Raw genomic sequence first — 24,863 nt, 5'->3', positions numbered from 1 at the left:
AGAATGTTCCGTGTCAGTAATGCCGACACCTTGATAATTAGAACACCCATAGTGTCCCAGACGGTGCTTTCATTTTTATATCAACTTGCTAACAATTCTCAGTAGTTTCCCACTGCCTTTGTTTTCCGAACTGAAAATCCGAACAAGTTTTGAAAGGCTGAACGAGAAGCCGAAGTGAAATTCGAACCGAAGGTGAAGGCGAACTCCGAAAGAAACACGATCTTAATTTTCATCAATGCATACATAATCTTTTCTCAAAGGCTAATTCGCAATTCTAATTTGCTGTCCTAGCTGAATTGCTTAAATCCGATTTCCAATCACAACGTTAAAATCTAGCTTAACCTTCGAGGCAAACTTTTTTCAACTTAGTAGTAGAAAAAACAGTCTTACTCGATCACAGTGTTTAAGATCCTCTCAATCAAGTTAAACTGAAAATGTAATCGGTCGCAGTCGAAGTAACAGTGGGGGAAGACGTGCGCTAAAGTCGATGAGCAACTGATGAACACCGAAAGACCTCTTGATGAATAGCCGAAGTATAAACGAAGCCGATATTGTGACAACCTAAAGAAGTGACGAAGAAGAAACGATCCAAACCGAAAATATGCCGAACAGTATTCGATTGAAAGAAAAAACCTAGAGAAGAAGATTTGGAGGGGGGACCTCGCCCAACCTCAAGGGGACCCGCAAACTAAGCTTTAACTACTTTGAGCCGAATCAGAAGTGCGACAACTTTTAGCAGAATTTGGATTTTATGGTTTGACCAGTGCACTATCTATTAACCCTTTTTTTCATCCCAACTCACAAAGAATCTTACTAACCAGCTGGACATCAGCGTCTTCTCACTGTTCTGTTCCCAGCCTCCGCGTATACAGCAGAAGGGAAGAGAAGCGTCGGCCCTTTTCTTCACCACGCTTTCCCGTCGATAAGCGAGTTATGCCGGTAGCAAGAGTCAGCACTTGTCTTGTGATGATGGACTGGACCATATGGAAAGGAATGGCGAGGACTGGAGCGGGTCGTACTGGACTGCATGGAGCTGGATGCTGATTTTTGGACCAAATGCACAATGAACTGGACTCTGAAATGAAGTGAGAGGGACTTAGGTTAAGTGATCTGGATTAGCTGCACTAGAATGGACTGAGCGGTGTTTGGACTGGAGTGTGTCGTACAAGTCTAAATGAGAAAGATATTGTGGATATTTAGGTGAAATAAATGATACGTAAAAACATCGTGGCCCCTTGTGAAGGGGAAAACATTGCAAAATAATCATATTCTGAGTTCGCAACCATTGCACATGTTAGAAGAACTGAATAGGAATTTTCTGTTAGATACTTTTTACTGAAACATTGCAAAACTTGGTTGGTCAACATGCGATAAATTTAAGTCATTTTTCCAGAGTAACCTTCGGGAGTAACAAGATTGGAAAAACTGTTCCCTTCACATCTATACATCAGTGTTTTTATTGTCAATTCTGTTCTCTATACATTTCTTAGGGAGAACGTGTTTATCATGAGCTTCGTTTGTTGGTGATTATTTCATTTCCTCTTATGTGTGTGAGCTTAATTTGTGATTAAGGGGTGATAATATAACGAGAAATTAAATGTCAGTAATCCCTCGGTTTTCAAGATTACAAAAAAAAATTACTTTTGTGTGAGAACGAAGCCCCCTTCATGTTGTCAAATATCAGTTTCATCTGGAGTCATGGTGAGTAAACATCGAGGCGTACCTTAATTTTCCCTTGTGAAATTTGGAGAATCTTATTGTAGAATTAAATTTAAACGTTTGCAGATTATCACTTCATTTGAAAAGAAAAGAAGCAAACAAACAGGCAAATTAAATGTTATCGCTTATTATAACCCTTTCGTCTAACATATCGGAAATTTACAAACCTTCTTTGATTAAAACCCGTATTACTGACATTTTTACCATTCAGATGTTTCGATTAAAAAGAAAAAAACAGTAGTGTGAACTTAATTTTTCACTTTTCATAACAAGCAGTTAACTCTTTTAAGTCTAAGAAGTGATTAAAATGTAACTTCTCCCTCTATTATTTATACATTATCCAGCAAACAGGAAGTGAGAATACTCAAATTTATCTCCTAGATGTTGTTATCTTGATATGATATCAAATTCTTGTAACTAATTGGAAGGACATGTTTGGCAGTCAAAGGGAGAATTGACGATCTGATCTTGGAATTTAAGGGTTGAGACGAAGAAAATTCTCGGAATCTGCCTGGGAAGTCGACTGAAATATTTCCTTAATTCACTCGTCATCTCTATATTACGCACAATGTTCAAACCTAGTGCCTCTAGGAGCAAGCTTTAGATATACTAACTATCAAAATTAATTTTGATTACTTAAAACACTGAGTTTCGCTTCAAACTTGTAACTAATTAAAATTTAAGAGCACGAACCACGCTTTCTCTACATTGTTAACGCGGAATTTCAGCAAAGAAGATGAAAGATTAGAAATGGTACTCCGTGCGGTAAAGTTTCCGCACAGCCCCGTACTATTGTAAAACAAATCTGTTTTCCCAATGGAAATGTATTGTTTTTGTCATTGTTTTCTCTGTTCAAGAACTGAATGCATAATGTAGGATGGGGTTTTGCGGAAATTTTACCCTCCGCGCGACAACAGTTTCAAAGAAGAATTTCAAAGAAGCCAATTTTGCAAAAAAGAATTACGCAATAGAATTTCTAGTGCTAAGTTATTAAATTACATTCTGGGCGGAAATACGAGCGACTGGAAAGAATTCAAGAATTAAATAAAACGAAGCTTCGATCTGGAGCTCTTCTTGAATTTGTACATGGCTCAGCTTCTCTTAGAGTTAGTTTACACAGTTTTACATGTTTCTATAAGCGTCGATAAACACTTACCTGCTTCCGTCCGTTGCCAGAAATGATACGTGATGTTAAGTTTGACCAAACGAGAAATGAAAGAGGGCTTCCAAGGGAGAAAACACTGTGTAGTAGCTAAAATTGTGACAAGAATTGATCACTGAAGTAGAATTTCTCTATGCTTGTGATAATTTCAAAAGTGCGCCTTTTAAAACTTATGCGTGCACGCGGGTTGTTGAGCTCTTCCCTGAATGGCTCGTCTAACTGCACGGGTTTTTAGCGCGCACGATTTTTCTAATTAGCACTATTCATTAGAGACACATTTTGTTGTGGTAAACGCAAACGGCAAATTAACATCTGCGTTCCCTCATTTTTCTTCCAAGACAAAATACAGAAGGGCCTCACAAGTGATACTGCGGCATTCCCAGTTAGTGATTTCTTTCCATTTATGTTCCTGATTACATGCACGCACATTTTTCGTATTCTTTTCGCATTCTTTTCGCTCACGGCGATTTGTATTCTGTTAGATTTTTTCGCATAATTCTGCTTTGTTTAATTTCTTTCGTAAAAATTTCTCAGAAAAACAATTGAACATAGGAGTATCAGAGTGCATAAGGTTAACATCGATCCCTTTGCTGCGATCATCTTTTAGTTTTTCTGTCCTTCATGCTCACAAGTCACACAACGTTTGTTAGTGTCTTTCCTTTTTCAATTTTATTTCCTCTGTTGTTTTGCGTTTTCCTATTCCTTCTCCCTCGTAATAATTTGTAATTACTTGTTTCTTTTTAGCCACAAATGCAAATAAATCTTAAAGCGTTCGCGTGTTGAAACCTGACTTTGTTGGCAGTCACACAAAGAGTACAAAAGTTTTGCACAAAATGCAGAAACTGAAAGGGAAGTAACAGGACTTTAATTTTTGTCGTAGTCGTTCGTCGTGGGTCATTGAGCTCTTCCCTGAATGGCTCGTCTAACTGCACGGGTTTTTAGCGCGCACGATTTTTCTTATTAGCACCATTCATTAGAAGCACATTTTGTTGTGGTGAAACGCAAACGGCAAATTAACATCTGGGTTCTCGTTTTTCTTCCAAGACAAAATACAGAAGGGCCTCGCAATGAGTACAAAAGTTTTGCACCAAATGTAGAAACTGAAAAGGAAGTAACAAAACTTCAATTTTTGTCGTAGTCGCTCGCATTAAGACGATCCCTCTATCAAAATAGCAGAATATGATGTGAAATAAGCCATAACTATTATTTTTTACGGGCTTTAAATAGTTGTCTTTTTTTCTGTTTAGTCACGGTTGAAATGATAATAAAATGATCGACAAAACTTATAAGAAAAATTAAACCTTGTGCTATCCGCCAGGCCTCGGTTGCTCAAAGGTTAGGTGGTGCTATTTACCGGATAAATCGCTATCCGCTGGTTAAATGTTTACCAAATATAGACGCGATTTTAAGCGCTTAATTTGCATGAAACTTTTGGACTTTCTATTAGCGCGAGGTTCACATCTGTGAGTGTATTCTTAGCCCTTTAGATTATCTCAAAGTTAGCCGTTACTGCGCTATATGTGCTATATACGTGGCTACATGTTCATCTACCTCGCATAGTTAAGAAAACACAACCAAATGATAATATAAGTGCTGAGCTTTTTGGCAATAGTAGTGAAAGTTGGAATTGTTGGTGAAGTTAGTAGACGTTGAGTAGGCAGGGGTACATTAAACAAGAAGCTATTATGATCCAAGACTTCTGGTACTCTTCTCTCATCGAGTTCAGTTGCTCAAGCTATCTGTCCCCCTGACGTCCCAACACTTTGATGCAATTTCAGACTCCTGCCAAGTTGTGTAGTTTTTATGCCGTTTTACGTAAGTATCAATCATCGGTGGTATAAACACAATCAGGTACACATCAGGTAATCACTTCTTGCCCTGGCCTGTTCCTCCGCTTCCAATGCAAATTGTCTACAGGCTCGACTTGCATGTTTCAGTTCGTTTTGTTGCTAAAGAACTCTTTCATAAGGTTAGTAGAAGCTTAGAGAAAGATTATTATACGTTGATACTAGCGTAAGACACATTAATGAGATCGTAGCCCCTGTGCGTATATTCCAACCTCAGATTTCTACGAAATGACCCACAGAAAATTCGTTAAGCGATTAAGGGATCTGGCGATTTAGTGATTTTCAATGCACTAGGTTTATAGTATTTGGAAGTCGCACAGTATGTGGAAACCAACTTGACACATCACATCACAGCAAAAAAATACTTTTCCCGGTCACGTCCTCATTGATTTAGTGCAACCATATGCTTTTGAATGTGAAAACATCATATGATCATTTTTAGGCTTCATAAGAAATAAGAACATCAAGCCCAAGGCCCTGTTTATAAGCTCGTCACTAAGAGTGTTTCTTCTTCCGCAAATAAGTTTGAGGTCTAGAGGAACGCTTGCCTGCGAGAGGTTTGTAAGTGGTCATGTACCGATAATGACTGCCAAATCCTTTTTAGACCTCTCACAAGGTTTCGAGAATCCTTGGGTTTTGTGTATCCCGCTGTGACAGCATAAGTAACAACTGAGCTACGAAGCCAAAAGTTGAAAGAGAGAGAGAGGGAAATTTTAGAAGAGGCGGAGGTAGGGAAGGGGTCAGTGCGTGATACGGGATTATACGTTTTTAATTTTTATGACCAGTAAAAATACGAAATTGAAACCCTGTGGTTTTTAAAAGGATTCAAAAGTTCCTTTGCGCAGCCGCTTGGTGTCCCAATGAAACCGATGTCAAGAAAGAAATTAAGCAGTGCTTGGCCGCATGCTTCGATGTCAGTGGTATCCTGTGAAGGGAGTTCCCAGGGCCCTCTCTCTTCATCACTCGATAATGAGAGGAGGCCTGTGTAACACAACTCGGCCGCGTTTCGAGGCGACTTTCATGATTGAAGGGAGGACAAAAGATGGGCTGGCCTGAGGTTAAGCAAGCCGCCGATGAACATAGGTATGAACTAGTTCTGAGTGGTGCTACTGTTTCCGAGAGGATCGATAAAAGTGGCCTGGACAAGGATATTTTCGAGTTGACCTTTCTCAATTTTCTACAAATATCGAACACAACGTTGCTTTCGCTTCCGGTCGAATTAGGGCAACTGTTGAAATTAAAGACACTGGATTTGCACAAAAATAGCTTAAAAGAATTACCAGCTTCCATAGGATTGCTCAAGGAACTTAAGCACCTTGACTTATCGGACAACAAGTTGCAAAAGCTTCCGACAACACTGACAGAACTGAATTTGCTTCAGTCATTGAATTTGAATTGCAACCAACTAACTGAACTGCCGAGTTTTGCACTTCTCACAAGTCTGAAACGAGTTGACATCAGTCATAATCAACTGAAAGAACTGCCGGATGGAATATACGAACTGGAACATCTGTCGGAAATCATCGCTTCTTACAACCAGATCAGCAACATTAGTGGTAATATCTCAAAACTGCCAGCTCTCAAGGTGCTGTCCTTGAATGCAAATAAGATTGAACTTCTTCCTTCAGAATTGACGGACTGTCTTAAGCTGAAAGATCTTCACTTGCAAGACAACTCGATTCAGGACAGGAGACTTTTGAAGGTTATCAAACAATGTTCAACCAAGGCAGTTTTAGATTACATCGCAACAAGAAGTGAGAAAGTGAAAGCTGGGAAAAAAGGAGGGAAAAAAGGGAGAAGTAGAAAGGTCAGCGAGGGAGCTGATAATGAAGTTAGTGCGGACCAGGCTGAGGCACAATTTTTCAGCCCAGTGGTCAGAGTTATGCACAGTGAAGAGTTTAAGGTTGTTTCTCAATCAAGTGTTAAGGTTGTGCGACCTTATATTGTATGTGCAGTGGTGAGGAATTTGGATCTTATTGATGCGGATGCCTATAAAAAGTTCATCAATATTCAGGTACCTCTTCACAGTTATACAAAAGAGTTATTGACCAAGTGTGAGGTCATGATGGCTAATAACCAGCTAGAAATTAAACAAGACTTATCTGAAAGTTGATGTTTGGTTTTAATTTGGGCAATTAAGAGTATCCTATGGGGTTATATGTGATAGCTTGGGTAGGCCCTGATTAATAATTTGAGAATTATTGGATGTGGTAAAACCAGTGTTATACTCAGGGGCAGGTTTGTAGTCAGTCTGATCCTTCTTAAATGCTTGTTTACCAGGTAAAAAGCTAAAATTTACTATCTAGAACCTTTTCATAGTGAAAAATATGATGTTTGGTCAGTGTCTTGATGATGGCTGGATTGCCATTAGCCATGAAAATGTCTTTTTGTCCCATTAGCCTGTTTACTCTTTTGTTAGATTAATATTCTAGCCTCAAACCACAGACACTGTTAACAAAGGAGAGGTGTTTCTTAAAAAAAACTTTATTTAATTAGCTAGGCTGTTAGGTTAGGAATAGGCTAAATTTGTCAAAGCCAGCAATAACAAAGCAAAACATGGCAGAACTCATTCACATTTGTGGTCAACTTCTTTGACTGAAAAGAAGTTGATTTTGACACCATGGTGGTTTTCTATACCTTTGACTTTCAGCAGTTCTTACTTTTCTGCCTGCACTTGAGATGCTGTTAGTGCCTGTTTTATGTCTGGACATTCCCTCCACACTTTCTCTCCCTCCCTCTCTCTTGCTTAAGGAGGAAGTTAAAAAATTGTCATGAGCTTGAACTGGGATGGAAAAAGAAGAGTCTGTATTTTAGTCCCAGACGGCTGCCTTGTTGGTATTTTCATCAGCTATTACCTTGGCAGCATTGTATTGTTCCTTTGAATGTTCATCACTTTGTAAGGTTGATTTCCGTACTCTAAACAGCTTTTTTTTTCTAGATTTCTGTAAGCCAGGTTATTTCCCATGTTGCAATATTCAAGTGCCATAAGTGTTGTTTTTCCTCACTGCCAAAAGTGTTGCAAATGAATTTTGATCAACAGAAGTTTCTGAGTGTCTAAAATAAAACCCTAGGCTGTTTCAATCTGGCGATCAGTAATGAATCCACACAACATCATCTTGATTGAGACATACCAACCTACCGTAGTTATTCAGTTATAAGGTGCACCATTTTTTTCAAGAAATTCCTAATTTCTACTAAAATTACCGGCAATGTTTGGGTGCGTCTTATAGGCGAATATTTTCCCGAAACAATTTTTTTTAATCACAGTTACTGGTACGATTTCAAGCAAATAAAAGGATACACAGTGTCGGTCATTGACTTTTATAAATATGGTGGTTCTGAAAAGACGAGCGAAGTCAAATTTGCATAGATATGATACGTGCTTGAAAGCACGTGCTCAGTAATTTGATACGTCACAAAACAAAATGAAAATAAACAAGCGAAGAGATAAATACCTTCTTCATCCATCCAGCCTTTTTTGTGCACTGAGACCTGCATTCTCGGCGGTATGTTAATTCTTGTTTAATCAAGGCTTTTGTTTGTGTGCGTGGTCGTGTGTGCGACAAATCTGCTTTTGTTAATTAACAGTAAACTATAATCAATACACGACTTTTTCACTTTTTTGTAAGTTTATGAAAGAATTTACAATAAACTTGACTGATCTTTACTCCCCAAACAACGGTGTGCCTTATAACCAAGTATTTTAGCGATATTTTCAGTTTGAAAACATGCAATAATGAAGTTGCCGAATTGGGGGTGCGTCTTATAGCCGAGTGCGCCTTATAACCGAATAACTATGGTATTATCCATACATTCTCAAGCTATCTCAATATATTCTCTAATAAGGTAGAATATGTTTTGTTTTTTCCATAATAATTTTGTTAACAATATTTTAAAATCTGAAGTTAAGGAGGATGTTATAAAATAAATTGTGTATTTACCAGATCTGAGTGATTAGTATGCAATCAAATCAAATACAAACTTGAAGTTTACTCTAGAAGTTACTTCCCTAGGTTTTATAACTTTTTGAATGCTACATTCTGTACCTTTATGATCAAGTAACATTCTCTCTCTTGCCTACTAACAGACCAAACTTCATGAAAGCATTTGTGACCATAGAACATCAGCTACAATTGCCACACATGACATAGCACCTTTAGCATTCCCCCTGGAATATGAAGCTTGCCCTCCAGGTGATATTCAGCTGGTGCCTCTGGGAAGACAAGAGGAAATAACTGCTGAACAGCTGATAACAGACCTAAGAGCAGAAGCCATGAGACAAAAACAGAAAACAAAAAGAAATCCATATAAAACTGGACTTTTTAAGTATGATTTTATTTCCTGTTATTAACAACAACTCCGAGTTTATCTTTTTAAAAGATAAATGTTGAATCACAAAATTTTTCTGCTTCTTACAGGATGTTATCTATGTAGCTCTATAAACAGGGCTTCTTCAGATATTTGTAACTGATTTTGTTACTATTTTAAAAAGATGAATAAATAGCCTATAGAAATGGATGGGATGGTTACTGAAAGAGGGTTTACCTAACTATTATGCAGCAACATGCTTTTGACTGGCTTGTAAATGCAGTGTACAGTGGCAACTCTCGCACTGACATCATCTTTATGTGTTTCTTGCAATAGGTATCTTACTCTCATTGAAGGAGCAGAGTCATATGCTGTATTAAGAGACTCAAGTAGAGCTGTTGTGTCTCTGCCTCCAGTTACTAACTGTGACCAGAGTAAGGTAAAGAGCCCCATCAGGTCATACATACAACATTGGTGTACACTTGGTAGAAGTGCCCTTTCTTTGTTTTCCGGTGTGTTGTGTACAGATGATGAGGAGAGGAACCCCATTAGAGTCATTCTTGCTTATCCCATTTTAATCAAATTTTTCAAGGATGTTTGTTTGTATCATTGCTATATGCCATGAGACATGAACCTTTTTCCCAAGATGTTAGACTTATTCATATAACTAATTATATAACTAATATATAATTGCAGATAACAGGAAAAAAGATTGATGTACTCCTGGAGGTAACATCACCAGTCAGTCTTGAAACTTGCAAGACTGTAATGGACAGTCTAATTAAGATGATGCTGGAAGTTGGTTTGTTTTCGGAGGCCAACACTTTGGTTGATGATGTAGAATGTGCAACTTCCTTGTCAAACCAAGAGCTTGTTATCGAACAAGTTAGAGTATTAGGCAGTGATGGACAACTCAGAGTTGTTTATCCATCAAGAGTTGACCTGCAGTTTGAGTCAGTCAAAGTTATTCGACCAGAAAAAGTTTAGGAAACGATTATGTAACAAGATATGGACATGTAGAAAAGGGTGTTGTCTCATTTGTAGGGGCTGTCTTGGTGTACCGGTACACGGGGGAATTCCTATTGTTTTCATATCCATACATGGAGTTGTGACGCAGTTCGTTAATGTTTCGTTCCTTTGTGTAACGGTACACGAGGACACAACCCATTTGAACCACTAACTTTAAACTTTAAATTCAACCATTTGCCTCAAAGGCAATAATAAATTAGCCCTTTCTCTGTTGGCTTAGTATGAACACCCCCCCTTACTGAATCCATTTTTGGTGTTGGGTAGTTTTTCTTAATGACTACTATATGGTTCGGTTTGGTCCTGTAAGGGCAAACCAAGTAGATAAATGTTTTTTGTAAAGATTGCTTAGGACGGAGATTATTGGAGACGGATTGTAAACATCAGAAATGACATTAAAGCCGTCGAAAATCATTAGAGGTGGAATATTTAGAGTGTATGGAGTGACTGTAATCTGCCCTCCTCACCCACTCTCTGAAACAGGAGAAATGCTCGTAAATTTCGCCTTATTAAAAAAGATAACGATAACCTAAAAAAACCGAAACGGCAATGACCTAGTCTTGCGCGTTCTTATCTTTGATTCATCCCCAGGCCGCGCACTGGCAAGTCACAGACAGCCATATTACAAACGTCCGGTAACCAATCAAACGCCGCCAAGTGATTTGCCCTTCTGTTCACTTCCGTCCCTTCGTAGTAACCGCCACAATCTTGGTAATTTTGCTGAAGAACAGCAAACTCTATGGCGAACCAAAAGAGTTTATTACTAACGTATATTATCTGGCTCATATGGGGATGGCTCGGTCTGCATCATTTATATTTGGGTCGAGATATCCAAGCATTTATCTGGTGGTCAACAATCGGAGGTGTATTTGGCCTGGGATGGTTTCGCGACCTTTGGCGTATTCCAGAATATGTTGACGATGCCAACGAAGAACGTTTTTTCGTTGAAGAACTCAAAAGAAAGATAAAGCTTAGGGGAGAACCAGCATTTAGTGTAACCAGATTTTCAGGACAAATGCTTGTAGGATATTTTTACGGCATATTAGTTCGACTAGCGATACCTGAGGAGGCGAAATGGCTTCCGGCGTTGTTGGTACCTCTTGGGGTCGCCGTTGGTGTTTATCTCGTTGGAAACATTGGTCGAGAGAGGGGAGATTTTAAATATCCTTTGATGGGAGCTTTTATTGCTAATATAGCTTTGACATATCTTACTGGGGACGAGGCTGGTGCAATGTATTTGGCTCTAGTTGCTGCCATATTTTTCCAAAACCGCCGCCAGTTTAGGAAGGAGAAACCGCAGGGCAAGACCTTATGCAAGCGGCTACAGTACTTGGCGATTGGCGGCTTAATTATTTGTTCCCTGTGGGGATCGTTCCTCTATTTCAATGCACAAGTCACAACAGAAGATGGAGAAACTGTAAAGTTACGTGACGCTATAAATCACTTCTTCAATTCACCGGTGTGGCTCGAATTCAAGGAAGTATTTTGGGGTCTTTATGAAGAAGGTCAGAAGAACGGCTGGGACAATTTCTACGACGAGTTTGTTAAAGCGTTGGATCCCAGGGGAGAAAAGAACGCTTATCGTGTCCTAGGGCTAACAGAAGATGCAACTCAAGAGGAAATAAAACGAAGATACAAGAAACTTGCAGTAAAGTGGCATCCAGACAAAAATCTAAACAACAAAGAAGAAGCCCAACAAAAATTCATGGAAATTCAAGAAGCTTATGAAATTCTTTCGAAACTCAAAACAAAAAGAGCTTCTAAAAACACCAGAACAAGAGGTGAATTCGATCAACACGGTCATGAAGAATATTAGAGAAAATTAGTTTATTGCCAAGTGCAATTTATATTTTAGATTCCATAGAAACATGACAATGAGCAACAGGTGGTTAAACTACAAACTATTGATAACAATAATGGGTGGTGATCTGTGATTCTTTTACCACCTGCTAGAAAATCTTACTCCAATACTCCCTATTTATAAATTATTACTTCTAAAGGTAATTTAAGGTAGCACTTACATACATTTTTTATGCAGGTTATTTATTGCATTTTTATGGTGATGAGCTATGCCATAACTGACAACACAGAAAAAATGATAGTTTGAGAAAAATAAAGTACACATTTCTAAAGTTACATGTACTACAACCACCAGTATATAGTGTGAACCATGTTATCCTGTTTCCATGAAATGATGGCTACCATCTTCATTTCACTATTCTGAGTTACTGTGGTAGGTATATTGTTTTTTTTTCCCACTGAATTGAGGAGAGGGTGTTATGTACGTAGAGGCTTATCTTTTTCTTTCTTAAAGAGAAATGATAACTCCAACATAAATAATTACCAAGTACTGTAATAAGTGCAGTGCAGATTATTTTCCTTGTGGCTGAAAATGCATGCAGATGTTGTAGACGTTTTTTTTTATTTTTGATGTATTTCAACATCATCCAAACATTTCTGTTAATTTCACTCATAGACAATATGACAGTGGTTTTAGAGATGGACATTTGGAAAGTCCTTACCCTTGGGCATTGAAAATATTCTAATTTTGTCTGAAGAGGTATGTTCATAGAAATTATATTTAGGCTTGATCACTAGAGATGAACTAAATCTGTTTACCAAGCAAGGAAGTAAAGATGAATTGACTGTCAAACATTGCCAATCTCAAATGATCAATAAAATTAAGAGGTTTACAAAGTGTGCTCTTCTTTGGCCAGGCAAAACTTTTTTAAACAATCAGAATTAAATCTACTTCAGTCTACACCCTGCAATTTTTAAATAAAGCGTGTAAAAGTAATGTAGCTGACCGTTAGATAAAATTTCCTTGACTCCGATGATACAAAGTTGGCTTATGAGAACTTGGCTAACACTGGCAGATGTGTGGGAAGAACCAAAGGCAGTTGTTAGATGATAACTTTGTTTGTTCTGGGCTACAAAACAAGAGCATGGACCAGGCTGCGGAGTGACTGTCTAGAATTTGTGGAAAATTATGTCATTGGATGCAAGTCTGAAAAAACTGATTGAAAGCTTTCCCTTTTTCAAAATATGTTGTAATTGCTAATAGAGTTAAAAGATAAAGGGAAACTAGTGTTGATGTTTATTTCAATCCTTAAAGTGAAAATAACAAGGTTTTGGTGCACCAGTAACATTTTATTGAAGAGTGTGGTTTGTTTTCCTTAATACATAAAAGAAGTTAGTGACTTCGTGCAGCCCATCACTGAAAAAAAGAATTCTTAAAATCATGAAATTAATTGGGCTAAGTGAAGTTAAATTAGAAAAAAAGTTAAAACTTTGATAATAAACAAGCAGAACTTAACTCGACAAGTCATTATTTTTGCAGCAATTCAAAGAAAACTAACTTTCCATATGACAGCATTTTTAACCCTTTGTACCCTTAGAGTGACTAGCATCTAATTTCTCCTCACAATATCACCCCTGAATCACATGTTAAGATTGTGCAAAAGAAAATGATTCACCAACTAAAGAAGCTCTTGATTGTTAGACAAATTCTCCTTGTCAGCACCATACAAAAAGAAAGAAGAACTGTTTGGAGAATATGTATACTAATGTTAGGGTGTAACAGGTTAAATAACTTGTTTCAGTCTCTAATGATAATTGAGAACTGGGTGTGACTGGGAAAAATTTGCCCAAAATTCTATCAGAAGAAAAGGACTTTAAATTTCTTTCACTCTGTGAAAAACTGGTATTTTTTTTTAGTTTACAATATCAACATAAAGCCTGACAAGTTGCTTTGATGCACTTGGCAAATGTGTGACTGGACAGCATCCATGTTGATTGAGGTATTTGTGGATACAAGGGTAGCAAAAAACATAACCAGAGGAAGATAATGCTGTAGGATTGGTGCGAACTCTCTTACACAGTGGACACTGAGCTGGATGTGGAGGGAGTTGGACACCATATTGGGCAGGCTGTCAACAATAACAAAAATGATGAGTACAGTAGAACCCTGCTTACTCAAACTCAGTTCACTTCCACCTACAACAAAAGTGATGAGTACATCAGAACCCCACTAACTCAAACTCATTAAGATAATTTTGTTTTCAATTGAGTTGATAACGTAAATTGGCCACTGCAAAGAGGTTCTAAGCTGATGTTTAAATTGCTAGCCCTTTGTATTTTGCTCCGAAGAAGGGCTAATGCTTGAAATGTTAGCTTGGAAACTCTTTACAGTGGCCAATTTACATCATCAACTCAGTTGATAAAACTCAATGATCTTGTTATACTTCCCCACCAAGCCAGCACCACAGTTTCTCCAGAACTTTACCATATCATGCCATTAACTAAAACTCAGTTAACTTGAACCCACCAAAAAAGGGTGAGCACAATAGAGCCCTGCTAACTCCCAAACAGGATAACTGAAATACACTACTCCCATTATCTCAAGCCCTGGTAACTCAAAGCATTTTCCTTTCCCTTGAGAGTTTGAGTTGAGAGGGCTCTTTGGTAGTTTGAAAGGTCGGTAATCAGATTTACAGATGTCTCAAGCTACAAAATATTATCGAGTTTTGGGATCATTCGAGTGCCAGGCTAAAAGCTGTAATCATCATGTTTTGTACAATCAAACAAGCCTCATTTACCTCCTCTCTTTCACCTTGCCAAACACTTTGGCTTCTCTGAGAATAAACTGCCATGCAAATTCAGATATCAACATATCTCATGAATATCAAACCTTCCTTCTACATAAATGCTCCAAATTAAATACCTCTGAGACAACCTACCTTAGGCTGGGTTGGTGGAGAGGGAACTGGTAACTGCATTACTGACTGAACAGCACTTCTATTGTCACTTGAATACCACCACTCTATGAATTTAAGTGAAAACACAGCAATAGGAAGACCATTGGCTAACACTGATGATAGCAGCCTTGTAACTGAGCATGGAATGGCCAGTATTTGTTTAACCATATTCTGTCTGTAAGGAACTGTAGGAAGACTTCTCTGCAGATTGTGCACGACAATGTCTCGTTGTGTGAATCTTTGTAAAGAGATTCCCACAATATGAAGTAAAGGAGAGTGAACTCCAGAGACTCTAAAGATATACAGCATGTAATAACACAAAAAGATCGATTCCCACGCGCAATGCAAGAAGGGATACAAGTAAATAAATATTCTCTTGAGGTGCAGAAAATACAACCGCTTCCTGGCTGGATGGGAGGACAATGAACCAGTAACATACTCTTCTCTTAATCTTTCAAACAGCTGATCAACTTTAAGTTTAGCATATGGAAGTACCACTAACATTAATAAAGACAAATATCTCTGCAAACTTGATAGTTTATCATCGGCATTGTTATTAGGGGTTCTGCTAACTCTTTTGAGCCCATAAAAATGTTCAGATATTGAACCTTCAAAGTTCCTTAAATAGTGACTCTGGAGAATATATTCTAAACATAGGTGAAGTTCGTCTCCGAAACGCCAAATCCAGCCCCATCTGTCAGGATTAGAACTTGCCAGCACTTTCAACGCATAAATAACAGCCGGTCTTAGCACTGATGCCATAGATTCTTGGGCGACTATCTCAAATATTGTTGGTTGAGCGTTCAAAGTGCCTTGGTTCAAATGGGCTGCAAATTCCGCCATATTGAAGTTAGAGCGACTGGGTAACCAGGTGACTTCAAAAGACCGAGTAACCGAGAAGTAACCGAGTGAGTCGATGATGTGTTGATGGAGCGAAAGGCAGGGCACTTGACAAAGTCTGTGCAAGAGATTGCTGGATCTTTGTTCTGGATAAAGGTAAAAATTTCCTTTTAACTTTTTCTTCTATCTCTGTAATTCTTCAGTCTCATCGAATGGTTTGTGTCGTAGCTGAGCTAGTCTCGGAATTTCAAGTGCAACCAAGATTACTGATGTCTTAAACGAATTACGGTCGTTCCGCTGACGACCAGTTCGCTTACCTCTCATGAGACATGAGCGAACCGATCATAAGTCGTTTCGTTAACGTTTTATGATAAATCTTTAATTCCTCGAACCCTTACCGATTTTAGGGTTACTGACTCAACTGAAAATATCTCTTTCTAGCCCTGGTACCCATATTCATTACAGGATCACATTGTTTACTAATACAGTCGAACCTGTCTTAACCCTTTACACCCTAGCATCAGTATGCATATTCTCCATACTGCTCTTCATACATTTCCTAAGGTGCTGAAAAGGAGAATTTGTTTACCAATCAAAAGCTTCTTTCATTGGTGATCATTTCCTTTATTCTCATGACCAAAACATGTGATTCAGGGGTGATACTGTAGGGAGAAATTTGATGCTAGTCACTCTTAAGGTTTAAAGGGTTAATTAAGCAGTCAACCAGGGGGAATGACCGCTTAATACAGGTTGACGGCCTAATACAGGTTCCACAGAATAGGAGTATTATATATAAAAACCATAAGAGATGCCATGTTTTGCCATAATTGACCACAAAAGCTTGGTTAAAAAATACTACTTGCTTAGGGTCAGGTAGATGAAGAGATAAAGAGATAAAGATGGATTTAATTTCACTTAATAGATTATTCTTAGTTCTATCAGAGTGGTTGTACTTCAAGTGACCATACTATTAAGGTGGAAAACAATACAAACAGGCCGTTGGGACTTAGTAAAGGGTGACCACAACCGCTTTATAGAGGTGACTGCTCAATAGAGTGTAAATTACAGTGATAAAGGGGAAGCAATTGGTGGACTTTGAAAATGTACCACTTAATGCAGGGTGACCACTTAATACAGAGGTGTATAAAACAGGTTTGACTGTATACATTACTGTTTAGGCAGGAGATTAATAGAGAAAACTTTTCTTTACCTGCAACCTGCTTCTGCATGGTTGTATCATTGAAAATATAATTGATGACAGAAAGTAGATTTAATGCCCCACATTTTGATGAGTGTCACAACAACACTGCATCTGGACAATAGGAACAGTAACAATTAAATTCTGTTCGTAGTCCTATGTGAATATCTTCAATTCTCACACATTAGCTCTGATTTCTTTTAGGTTGTAGGAATAGGAAATGATGGCGTAGGGAAGACCTGCCTTGTCAAGAACTTTTGTGAGAAAAAGGTATATCAACAAGTTTCCTTGTTTGCAGAAGAACTGCACTAACTTAAACTTCCAGGGAAGACAAAATTGGTTCTTATCCAAGGAAAATCATCTTGTTTGAGTTAGTTGGGGGTTTGAGTTGACTGACTTGGGTTAATGAGGTTCTGCTGTATATAATCATGTTTTGTAAAACCATTTACAATATATGATATACTATACATCTTTATAATTTTATTCAGTTTTCATTTGATGGAAAACATGTGCAAAACAGGAAAAACTACAAACTTTGTGTTCATGAACAGCAGCTTCAAAACTGATCTCAGTAAGAATCCTTTCACTTCTGTTTCCTCTCTTTAGTTTTCAAAAAGTTACCACCCAACTGTAGGAGTTGATTATGGTGAGTTAAAACTCCTTCTTAACCCAGTCTTTTTGGCTTGTTTATTTATTTATTAATGATATTCAGACAGTGTGGCCCAGTTCAGCTGTATAAACAATAACTAGAATGTCTAATAAAGGCAGCACATTCTTCTCAATTACTTCAAGACCCTGAGTGTTGGTCTGGGACTTGAATTCTTGATTTGAGCTAGTATGAGCTATATCACACCAAGCGTGGTTGTATCATAATGAGCATATGATCTTCATATTTTTTATAACTATCTAGGCTTCAAGCTGCACAAAATCAACAACGTTGACTGTAAGTAAACCAACTCTATTGCTCTATTGTGATATCTCACAGTGTCAATTACATGAAAATATATGTCTCTTGGCCAAGTGGTTTTCTGAGCCACATTGCCTCTTGATGGAAATTGGGATGAAAAATCTTTTTCAACACCAAAGTTGAGTGTGTGGGCAAAACCAAAGCAAAAACAATTCATTAGAAAGAAACATAAAACTGATCTTTTGTATTAATGGTTGAGTATAAAGGAAAAAAGTGAGTGCTTTCCCTCAGTTCTCGTTAAATTCAAAGTTTTATAAATAGCCCAGATTGAAATAATTTGCTGTATCTTAGGGTGCAACCCTTAACCTTCTACACCTTATCATCAGTATGCATATTCTCCACACTGTCCTCTAGACATTTCCTAAGATGCTGACCTGGAGAATTTGTTGAACACTAGGAGCCTCTTTAGTTGGATATCTTTCCTTTATTCTCTTGACCCTAATGTATGATTCAGAGGTGATATTGTAAGGAGAAATTAGATACTAGTCACTCTTAGGGTTTAAAGGGTTCAAAGCTTTCACTTTAAGATTAATGTGATAGAAAGATATGCAGTAGCAGAATATAACTGGAGACAGTAAAATGACCCTTCTGCTTCTATGTGTGCATGTGCTTTGCAATGACATAATTTCCTACCATAGACTTCTTTGAATGAAAAAAAGAAAGAACATGATACCACTTTTTAAAATTTTTGCATTATTTAATATATATCTTTTAAACATGGACTGCTCTTAATAAGTTACCTGTGATCTCTCCTTTTTTCAGACAGAATTAACTTCTGGGATTTTGGAGGTCATACAGATTATGATGAAATTAGAGTAGAACTGTATGGCCAAACACAGGTTTGTCCATTGTTTCTTAATGGCTTTTTTCTGACCTCAGTTCAAGAAAAATCAATATAAATGTAATTGGTACTAATTTTTAGGCCTGTATTCTGGTGTTTGATGTTACAAACAAGCTGTCGTTTGACTCTCTGGACTATTGGATGCAGGAGTTTATTAGTAATGGAGGCAAACAAGCAATAGTAGCTGTGGTGGCTAACAAGGTAAAACATTGATTCTTATGTACATTTATTATTTATTTATTTGCCATAAAACGTTTACTACAATAAACAAGTTATCAATCAATAATTACAGGATTATAACTTAATACACTTATATACAAATTTTTCAACAACTAAAAAGGAATTTAGTGACATAGCAAAGAAGCCAAATAGATACAGTGGATGGAAAGAACACATATCAGGGGACAGAAATTTTGATACTAATAGTATTCTATAGATTATGAATTTTTCAAGCAATATCATAAAGCTAGAATATCTGTGGGTAAGGTGAGATCTCTGGACAGGGAGCTCCAAACCATCAGATCTTGGTGAAGGATTGTAAACTAGGGTTTGTGTATTGTATTTTATTATGAACTTAATGATGAGTAGAGAAGAGAGTATTTAATTTTCTGAAGCTTGCTACAGTTTTATTATGCACTCATTGAGGAATTACTACTCCTCAAGAGGTGACGGGAGAAAGACTATCTTTTGTATTTTCTCTTTAGTACCTACTGTTTACTGGGCTTTGTGTTTAACACTTTCACACCCAAGATCATTAGTAATTCTTCTCATTCTTCTTCTTCTTCTGAGAATTTGGCATTAAATCAACTAATAATCCCCTAATTGATATTTTTCCCTTATCCTCAGCACTTTCCTACTTGATATTGTAATGTTATTCTGTGGAGAAATTCTGTCTCAGTTAATTATGACAGTTGACCCATTGACCCCTACAAGTAATTAGTATATAATTTTTCCTTACAACATTACCACTGAAGGACACACTGGGTCACAATACTCAAGGAAATGATCACCAACTAAAGAAACTTTCGATTATCAAACAAATTCTCCTCTCAATCTTCTTTGAAAGTGTAGAGAACAGCATGGAGAATATGCATAGTGTTGTGAGGGTGTAAACATGAGGTCCTTGCAGTGTTCTCATCAGTTACTGAGAGATGTTTGTTTTCTATCACAGACTGATCTTTCCTCTAAAAGAGTTATAAGTAGCAAAGATGGGCAGAGATGGGCCAAGTCACGTGACTTACGGTTTGTATACATCTCAATTGATATTTTATTTTAATTTTTTTTCATGATTGATGAATTACAGATATCTCACATAAGTTACTGAAACAAAAAGTCACATTTTTTTCACCATCTCAGTTTATCAAAACCATAAAAAAAATTTATAACCACACAAACCTTTATTTCCTGTTTAAAAAGAAAAAAAACAGAGGCTGTTGTTCAATGCCTTAACATTTGTCCTCTGTTAAGAAGATTTCATTCATAAATAACTATGATCAAAGCAATTAAAGCTCCCAGTCTCAACTGAAAAACCAAATGTTCACAAAATCAGCTGCAGGTGTGGTTAAAAATGTCTTTTTTTTTTTAAGTTGTAAAAATTTTTTTTACCCACATGGTCAGTTCAGCTGATGCATCCCAGAAATTGGCAGTCAACAAGACTGTAATATTCTTAATAAAGGGGATATGTTTCTATTTTTCCCTCACTCTGACTAATGTTTTATGTTTGAAATGTCAGCTTTAGAAACTCTCATTGTTGGCCAATTTGTCTTGAATTATAAGCTCATCTGATAAAACCAAATCATCTTGTATTATTCTGTGTTGATTAACCCTTTAAGTGATGAGCATCTAATTTCTTCCTTTAGTATTACCCCTGAATCAAACAAAAAGGTCATGAAAATAAAGGAAATGATGGCAAACTCAAGAGGCTCCTGATTGTTAGACAAATTCTCCTTATTAATACCATAAAAAAATATTTAAAACAGTATGGAGAACTTGCATACTGATGTCAGGGTGTGCAGTATGTAAGGCATTTGGTCAAAGTATGACAATCCTATTTTTCAGGTATTATGAAACATCTGCGGCCACAGGCCAAGGTGTTCAGGATATGTTTAGTGGAGTGCTAGCAGCAGTAGCAGAAGGGAAGCTAGTGAAGGCCAAGCCAGTTGTTAGTGCTGAGCAAAGTTCAAGTAAACACAAATAAAACAAATCAACAAGAATGAGTTCTGTATATAACATATTTATTTGTTTAACACTATAGTACTACATCTCGTTGTATTGTCACTATAAAACCTGCTCTAAAATGACAACAAAACCTTTGAACAAAAACTACTCAGAAACTTCACACCCTTTAAAGCTTGATTTTTACAGTTGTTTCTGTTGAGAAATATTTGTCGGAAGGTCTTCAGCACGATATGATGTGCTATGTACATTAACTGGGAAGAGTTCAAATACATCAAATAATAACAAAAAATTTAAATCATCTTAGCCTATAAGTACAGCAATGTAGTTTTTGTTTTCCTTTTTGGACTTAATATCTCATTAACATTGTTTGACAGATAAACTGTTGCTAAAAAGTAGAGAACTAACATGGTTTGGTTTCTTTGATTACTAAACAGAGGTATTAGTCTGTGAATGGACTAAAAGTATGATTTCCTACAAACCATGATTTATATTCAGGCATGTACAATAAATACTGTGTCTGTGGCTGTCTGTTGAGCCTTGCCCCCAAATGAGAAATCAAAATGATGAAAATACCAAATCATTTCCACTGCCTATCACAAATTTCATTTGACTTCTTACATTAAACAACATTTCACAAGTCCATCTACTACTATCCAGCAGAACAGGAGCAACTTATCGTTTCATAGTAAAAATTATTTTCGTTAGAGATAATCTCATAGCTATGGAGGAGATAAAGAGTGTTCATTGCTATCTTGTCTGTGTTTCCTTTTTCTCTTTTTAGTCCTGGGCTCATAAGCATCACTCTCAGTTTGCTTTCTCTTCTTTCTACTCTTTTTACTCTTCTTTCTTTGCTGCACAATTTTTATTGGTAGAAAGAGAAAAAGAAACATTTTTTAAATGTAAATACCTCAAGGCACTTGTGATTATAATTCTCTAGAAAAACTACAGGAGGTGATCAAAATTACAGCCAAACCTACATTAAGCTGCACCTTAATTAGGCATCACCCTGTGTATTATGCAGTTGTTTTTCAAACTCCTGGTCACCCTGCTAATCCCTATGGATGATTACTTACCACTGTGTCACAGTTTCAACTGTAATTTGTGCTGTTTAAACTTCTCCTCACAATATCCATACATTATCCAGCAAACAGATAATAAGAATGCACAAACTTATCAGCCAGAGGAAAGAGTTGACAATTCAGATCATGGGAGTGAAAGAGTTTACCAGTGGCACAATTATTTATCTGTGATTATGTCTCTTCAATCTTTCTTTAACCATTTAACTCCCACAAGTGACCAAGACAGAATTTCTCATTACAATATCAATACAATGTCAACCAGATAAGTGATGAGAATGAAGAAAAATTTCGATTTGGGGATAATTAGTTGATCCAATACTAAATTATCTGAACTAACATTCTAAGAATTGCCTGGTTGACAGTAAGGAGAATTACACATTTGATCTGGGAGTTAAAGGGTTAATACATTTTTAAAAATTTTGTTTAAAAAAAATTGGAGGTGTTGGCATGAAAGTTAAACCAGTGAGCTGTCCTTATCTCACATACTTCCTCTCTTTCCCAAAATGTAATGGTTACCATAACTTGAAGGACAGACCTTATATTCCTCCTCTGATTCACTGTTATCAGAAGTTGACATTGATGAGGAAGATGAAGAAGGACGCTTAAACCAAAGCAAGAAAAGAAGCTTTCTTTAGTTGAGAGGAAATATTTTCAATTGGTTATTATCATAATAAAATGTCATGTCAAATGTAAGATCATCATGTTTCCTTTTAACTATGAAAAATGCAAACATAGCTCTCTTTTTTGTGTGTCCCAAACCCTGGGGGTACTTTGGTCACTTTTTGGTGGCTATGTACCACTGGCCTCTGAGAACACATACCCCATTATAGTTTATTCTGTGGCCAATTATAGACCCCATCTGGTGCCATTTTGCACAACCACAACCCCCCCCCCCCCTTGTGCTAAAATCATCAGGTCACCTCCTTGACTGTTAAGCCTCCAATTTGGTTGACACAAGGAAGGGAAAAAAGTAAAGGTGCTAAGAGTTTAAAGAGCCAAGTAACCAACTGAAAGTAATTGATCTTACCTAATTCTCTTAGAGCACAAGTAAGTGTTGACAAATCATTTTGTCTACAAACTATCAGAAACAATAGCTCACCCTCTTTTTGCGTTTGCTTGACTTCTTTTTCTGAAAATGTAGATTAAAATCTATGAACTGATGCCTACGAGCCTTGGCTTATAAAAGTTTGTTTTATGTTGTCATTTAATTGCAGGGGCTCATATCCGAGGGGGCTTACAACCAGATTTGAAAAAGGGCTTTTAAACAAGCCACAGAGTGCTGATAAAAACAGCATTTTCTGGTTTATATCTAAGCTTTAAAATGTCATAACAAATAAAATTAATTTTATTACATTCTAAACAGAATTAATATTAACAACACCAACAAAACTAGAAAAGCGAGAGTAAGACTAACATCATGGGGGAGGGGGGGTAGGGACATATAGTCAAATGTAATTTTTTCTTACAGGTAAATGGGCCTATAACGAGGACTGATAGGTAGGGAGGGGGGACTTAAGATCAGATATCATATATAAACACAGGTAGCTGGACTCACAAGCAGGGGACTGATAGGTTGGGAGGGGGGAACTGAAGAATGGATATCATTTTAAAACACAGGTGGATGGACTTACAACCAGGGGACTGAAAAGTGGGGGGAATTATGGTGGGATGTGATTTTTTTTTTTTACAGATAGCTGGGCCCATAACTGGGAGGCTGATAGGTGGGGGGCAAAACTTAAGATCAGATGTGATACTTTTTTCACAGGTAAATTTACTTATAGCAGGAGGACTGATAAGTGGAGGGGGGGACTTAAAATCAGAAGGTAACTTCAAATCAGATTCAATTTTATTTTATAGGCAGATTTGCCTATAACTGGGGGACTGATGACTGCAGGGGGGGAGGGGAACTTAGGATCTGATGTAATTTTTTTTATAGATAGATGGGCCTATAACCAGGGAACAGATAAGTGGGGGGGGGGGGGGGGCTTATAAGTAGAAGTTAGCGGTATTTTATTTTTGTTTTGACTGGTTAAGACATATCTTAAAAGCTTCAATTGATAGAATGCTAAACATTGTGTACAAACCTCTTTTCTTCTAGTCTTGGAAGAACCTTCTGAACTGCCTAACAGCTTTTCTCTGTTTTTCTTTAGTTCATTTCTAAATTTCTGAGAATCAGTAATAAACAAGGATTTTAATAGACTCAAATATATTATTACATTTGAAATGTTCCAGGGCAGATAAAAAGTAATTTTGTTATGTTTCAAAATGCCATACCTGGTTTAGATGTTCCTCATAGGCTGCTAGAGTCTCTGAACCTGTCTTCTTTTTGTTAATCATTTCTTTAACTTCTTCCCTGCATTTTATTAAAGTTGCACAAACATGAGTATAAATGTTGTTCAAGACAAAATTATTGCATTTAGAAAATAAATGTGTTTGCATTAATTTAGAGTGGTTCTGTGATACAAAAGGAAATCTTTTCAACTCAAAGACCCCCTAGAACAAAAGCATCAATAACATGTATATTGTAATACAGTCAAACCTTAATCACACCAACCTGGATTATCCTGGCAGATTTTTTTTTTTTATCATCAGATTTTTCTATTATCTGGATTTTTTCGTTATCAGGATTTTCCCTGTATCACAATGTTCCCTTTATCTGGATTTCTCTATCCTTGTGATTTTTCCCTTTTGTAAAAAGAGTTTACATCAACAAGATGTCACTTACAATGTTGGTCGATTTCTGTTTAGGTAATCTCTCACTGTTGGTCCAGAAGACACTGGCCCTCTTGCTCGTGCCATAGCAATGGGATTCATGCATGCCTAGTAAATAATAACATCATTTATTCAGCACCTTATAAAAAATTGGTTTGAATTATCAAAGAAGTAAAGATAGTTGGCCAGTTTTTGTTCAACTTATAATGGGATTAAGAAAAGTGAGGTC

The 24,863-nt window shown here is 37.1% G+C and overlaps 5 protein-coding genes across 5 annotated transcripts; 3 read left to right on the top strand and 2 right to left on the bottom strand.

Moving 5' to 3' along the window:
- The first annotated feature begins 5,689 nt into the window (after window positions 1-5,689).
- On the top strand, window positions 5,690-10,476 carry LOC113671578 (leucine-rich repeat-containing protein 47). The gene is made up of 4 exons (XM_027187823.2): window positions 5,690-6,742; window positions 8,816-9,054; window positions 9,373-9,475; window positions 9,733-10,476. Exons 1-4 carry the CDS (start codon window positions 5,771-5,773, stop codon window positions 10,021-10,023), a joined length of 1,605 nt encoding a protein of 534 aa, XP_027043624.2. The 5' UTR covers window positions 5,690-5,770; the 3' UTR covers window positions 10,024-10,476.
- Window positions 10,477-10,801: 325 nt separating this feature from the next.
- LOC113671618 (dnaJ homolog subfamily C member 22) lies at window positions 10,802-12,759 on the top strand. Its single transcript, XM_027187864.2, has one exon. The coding sequence runs from the start codon at window positions 10,802-10,804 to the stop codon at window positions 11,876-11,878; it is 1,077 nt and encodes a 358-aa protein (XP_027043665.2). The 3' UTR covers window positions 11,879-12,759.
- A 432-nt stretch (window positions 12,760-13,191) lies between these two features.
- On the bottom strand, window positions 13,192-15,748 carry LOC113671493 (peroxisome assembly protein 12). Its single transcript, XM_027187705.2, has 2 exons — window positions 14,802-15,748; window positions 13,192-13,991 (listed from the first exon to the last, which is right to left on the bottom strand). Exons 1-2 carry the CDS (start codon window positions 15,660-15,662, stop codon window positions 13,776-13,778), a joined length of 1,077 nt encoding a protein of 358 aa, XP_027043506.2. The 5' UTR covers window positions 15,663-15,748; the 3' UTR covers window positions 13,192-13,775.
- LOC113671494 (dnaJ homolog subfamily C member 27) lies at window positions 15,674-22,615 on the top strand. The gene is made up of 8 exons (XM_027187706.2): window positions 15,674-15,815; window positions 17,062-17,127; window positions 17,464-17,503; window positions 17,768-17,800; window positions 18,587-18,663; window positions 18,747-18,866; window positions 19,837-19,907; window positions 20,724-22,615. Exons 1-8 carry the CDS (start codon window positions 15,747-15,749, stop codon window positions 20,860-20,862), a joined length of 615 nt encoding a protein of 204 aa, XP_027043507.2. The 5' UTR covers window positions 15,674-15,746; the 3' UTR covers window positions 20,863-22,615.
- On the bottom strand, window positions 20,883-24,742 carry LOC113671594 (protein FAM133B; the record flags this gene model as incomplete). Its single annotated transcript, XM_089190160.1, is given in 6 exon segments — window positions 20,883-21,694; window positions 22,458-22,523; window positions 23,022-23,051; window positions 24,007-24,087; window positions 24,197-24,275; window positions 24,648-24,742. Coding segments are annotated over 6 exon segments (483 nt in total), but the record flags the coding sequence as incomplete, so codon positions are not given.
- Between the last annotated feature and the right edge of the window lie 121 nt (window positions 24,743-24,863).

Source organism: Pocillopora damicornis, chromosome 12 (genome assembly GCF_964200805.1).
Source record: "Pocillopora damicornis chromosome 12, jaPocDami1.2, whole genome shotgun sequence".
Lineage (NCBI taxonomy): Eukaryota > Metazoa > Cnidaria > Anthozoa > Scleractinia > Pocilloporidae > Pocillopora > Pocillopora damicornis.
Note: the sequence above shows the minus strand (reverse complement) of the source record. Positions and strands in the feature narration are given on the sequence as shown.

Excerpts from the sequence above, each read along its gene's own strand:
- LOC113671493 (XM_027187705.2), bottom strand. The coding sequence starts at position 15,662 with ATGGCGGAATTTGCAGCCCATTTGAACCAAGGCACTTTGAACGCTCAA. Across the intron at positions 13,992-14,801 it reads CTCCACCAACCCAGCCTAAG|CCTGCCCAATATGGTGTCCA; the intron begins GTAGGTTGTCTC and ends TATTGTTGACAG.
- LOC113671618 (XM_027187864.2), top strand. The coding sequence starts at position 10,802 with ATGGCGAACCAAAAGAGTTTATTACTAACGTATATTATCTGGCTCATA.
- LOC113671494 (XM_027187706.2), top strand. The coding sequence starts at position 15,747 with ATGGAGCGAAAGGCAGGGCACTTGACAAAGTCTGTGCAAGAGATTGCT. Across the intron at positions 17,504-17,767 it reads AACTGTAGGAGTTGATTATG|GCTTCAAGCTGCACAAAATC; the intron begins GTGAGTTAAAAC and ends ATAACTATCTAG. Across the intron at positions 18,867-19,836 it reads TAGCTGTGGTGGCTAACAAG|ACTGATCTTTCCTCTAAAAG; the intron begins GTAAAACATTGA and ends TTTCTATCACAG.
- LOC113671578 (XM_027187823.2), top strand. The coding sequence starts at position 5,771 with ATGGGCTGGCCTGAGGTTAAGCAAGCCGCCGATGAACATAGGTATGAA. Across the intron at positions 6,743-8,815 it reads AAAAGTTCATCAATATTCAG|ACCAAACTTCATGAAAGCAT; the intron begins GTACCTCTTCAC and ends GCCTACTAACAG. Across the intron at positions 9,055-9,372 it reads TATAAAACTGGACTTTTTAA|GTATCTTACTCTCATTGAAG; the intron begins GTATGATTTTAT and ends TTCTTGCAATAG.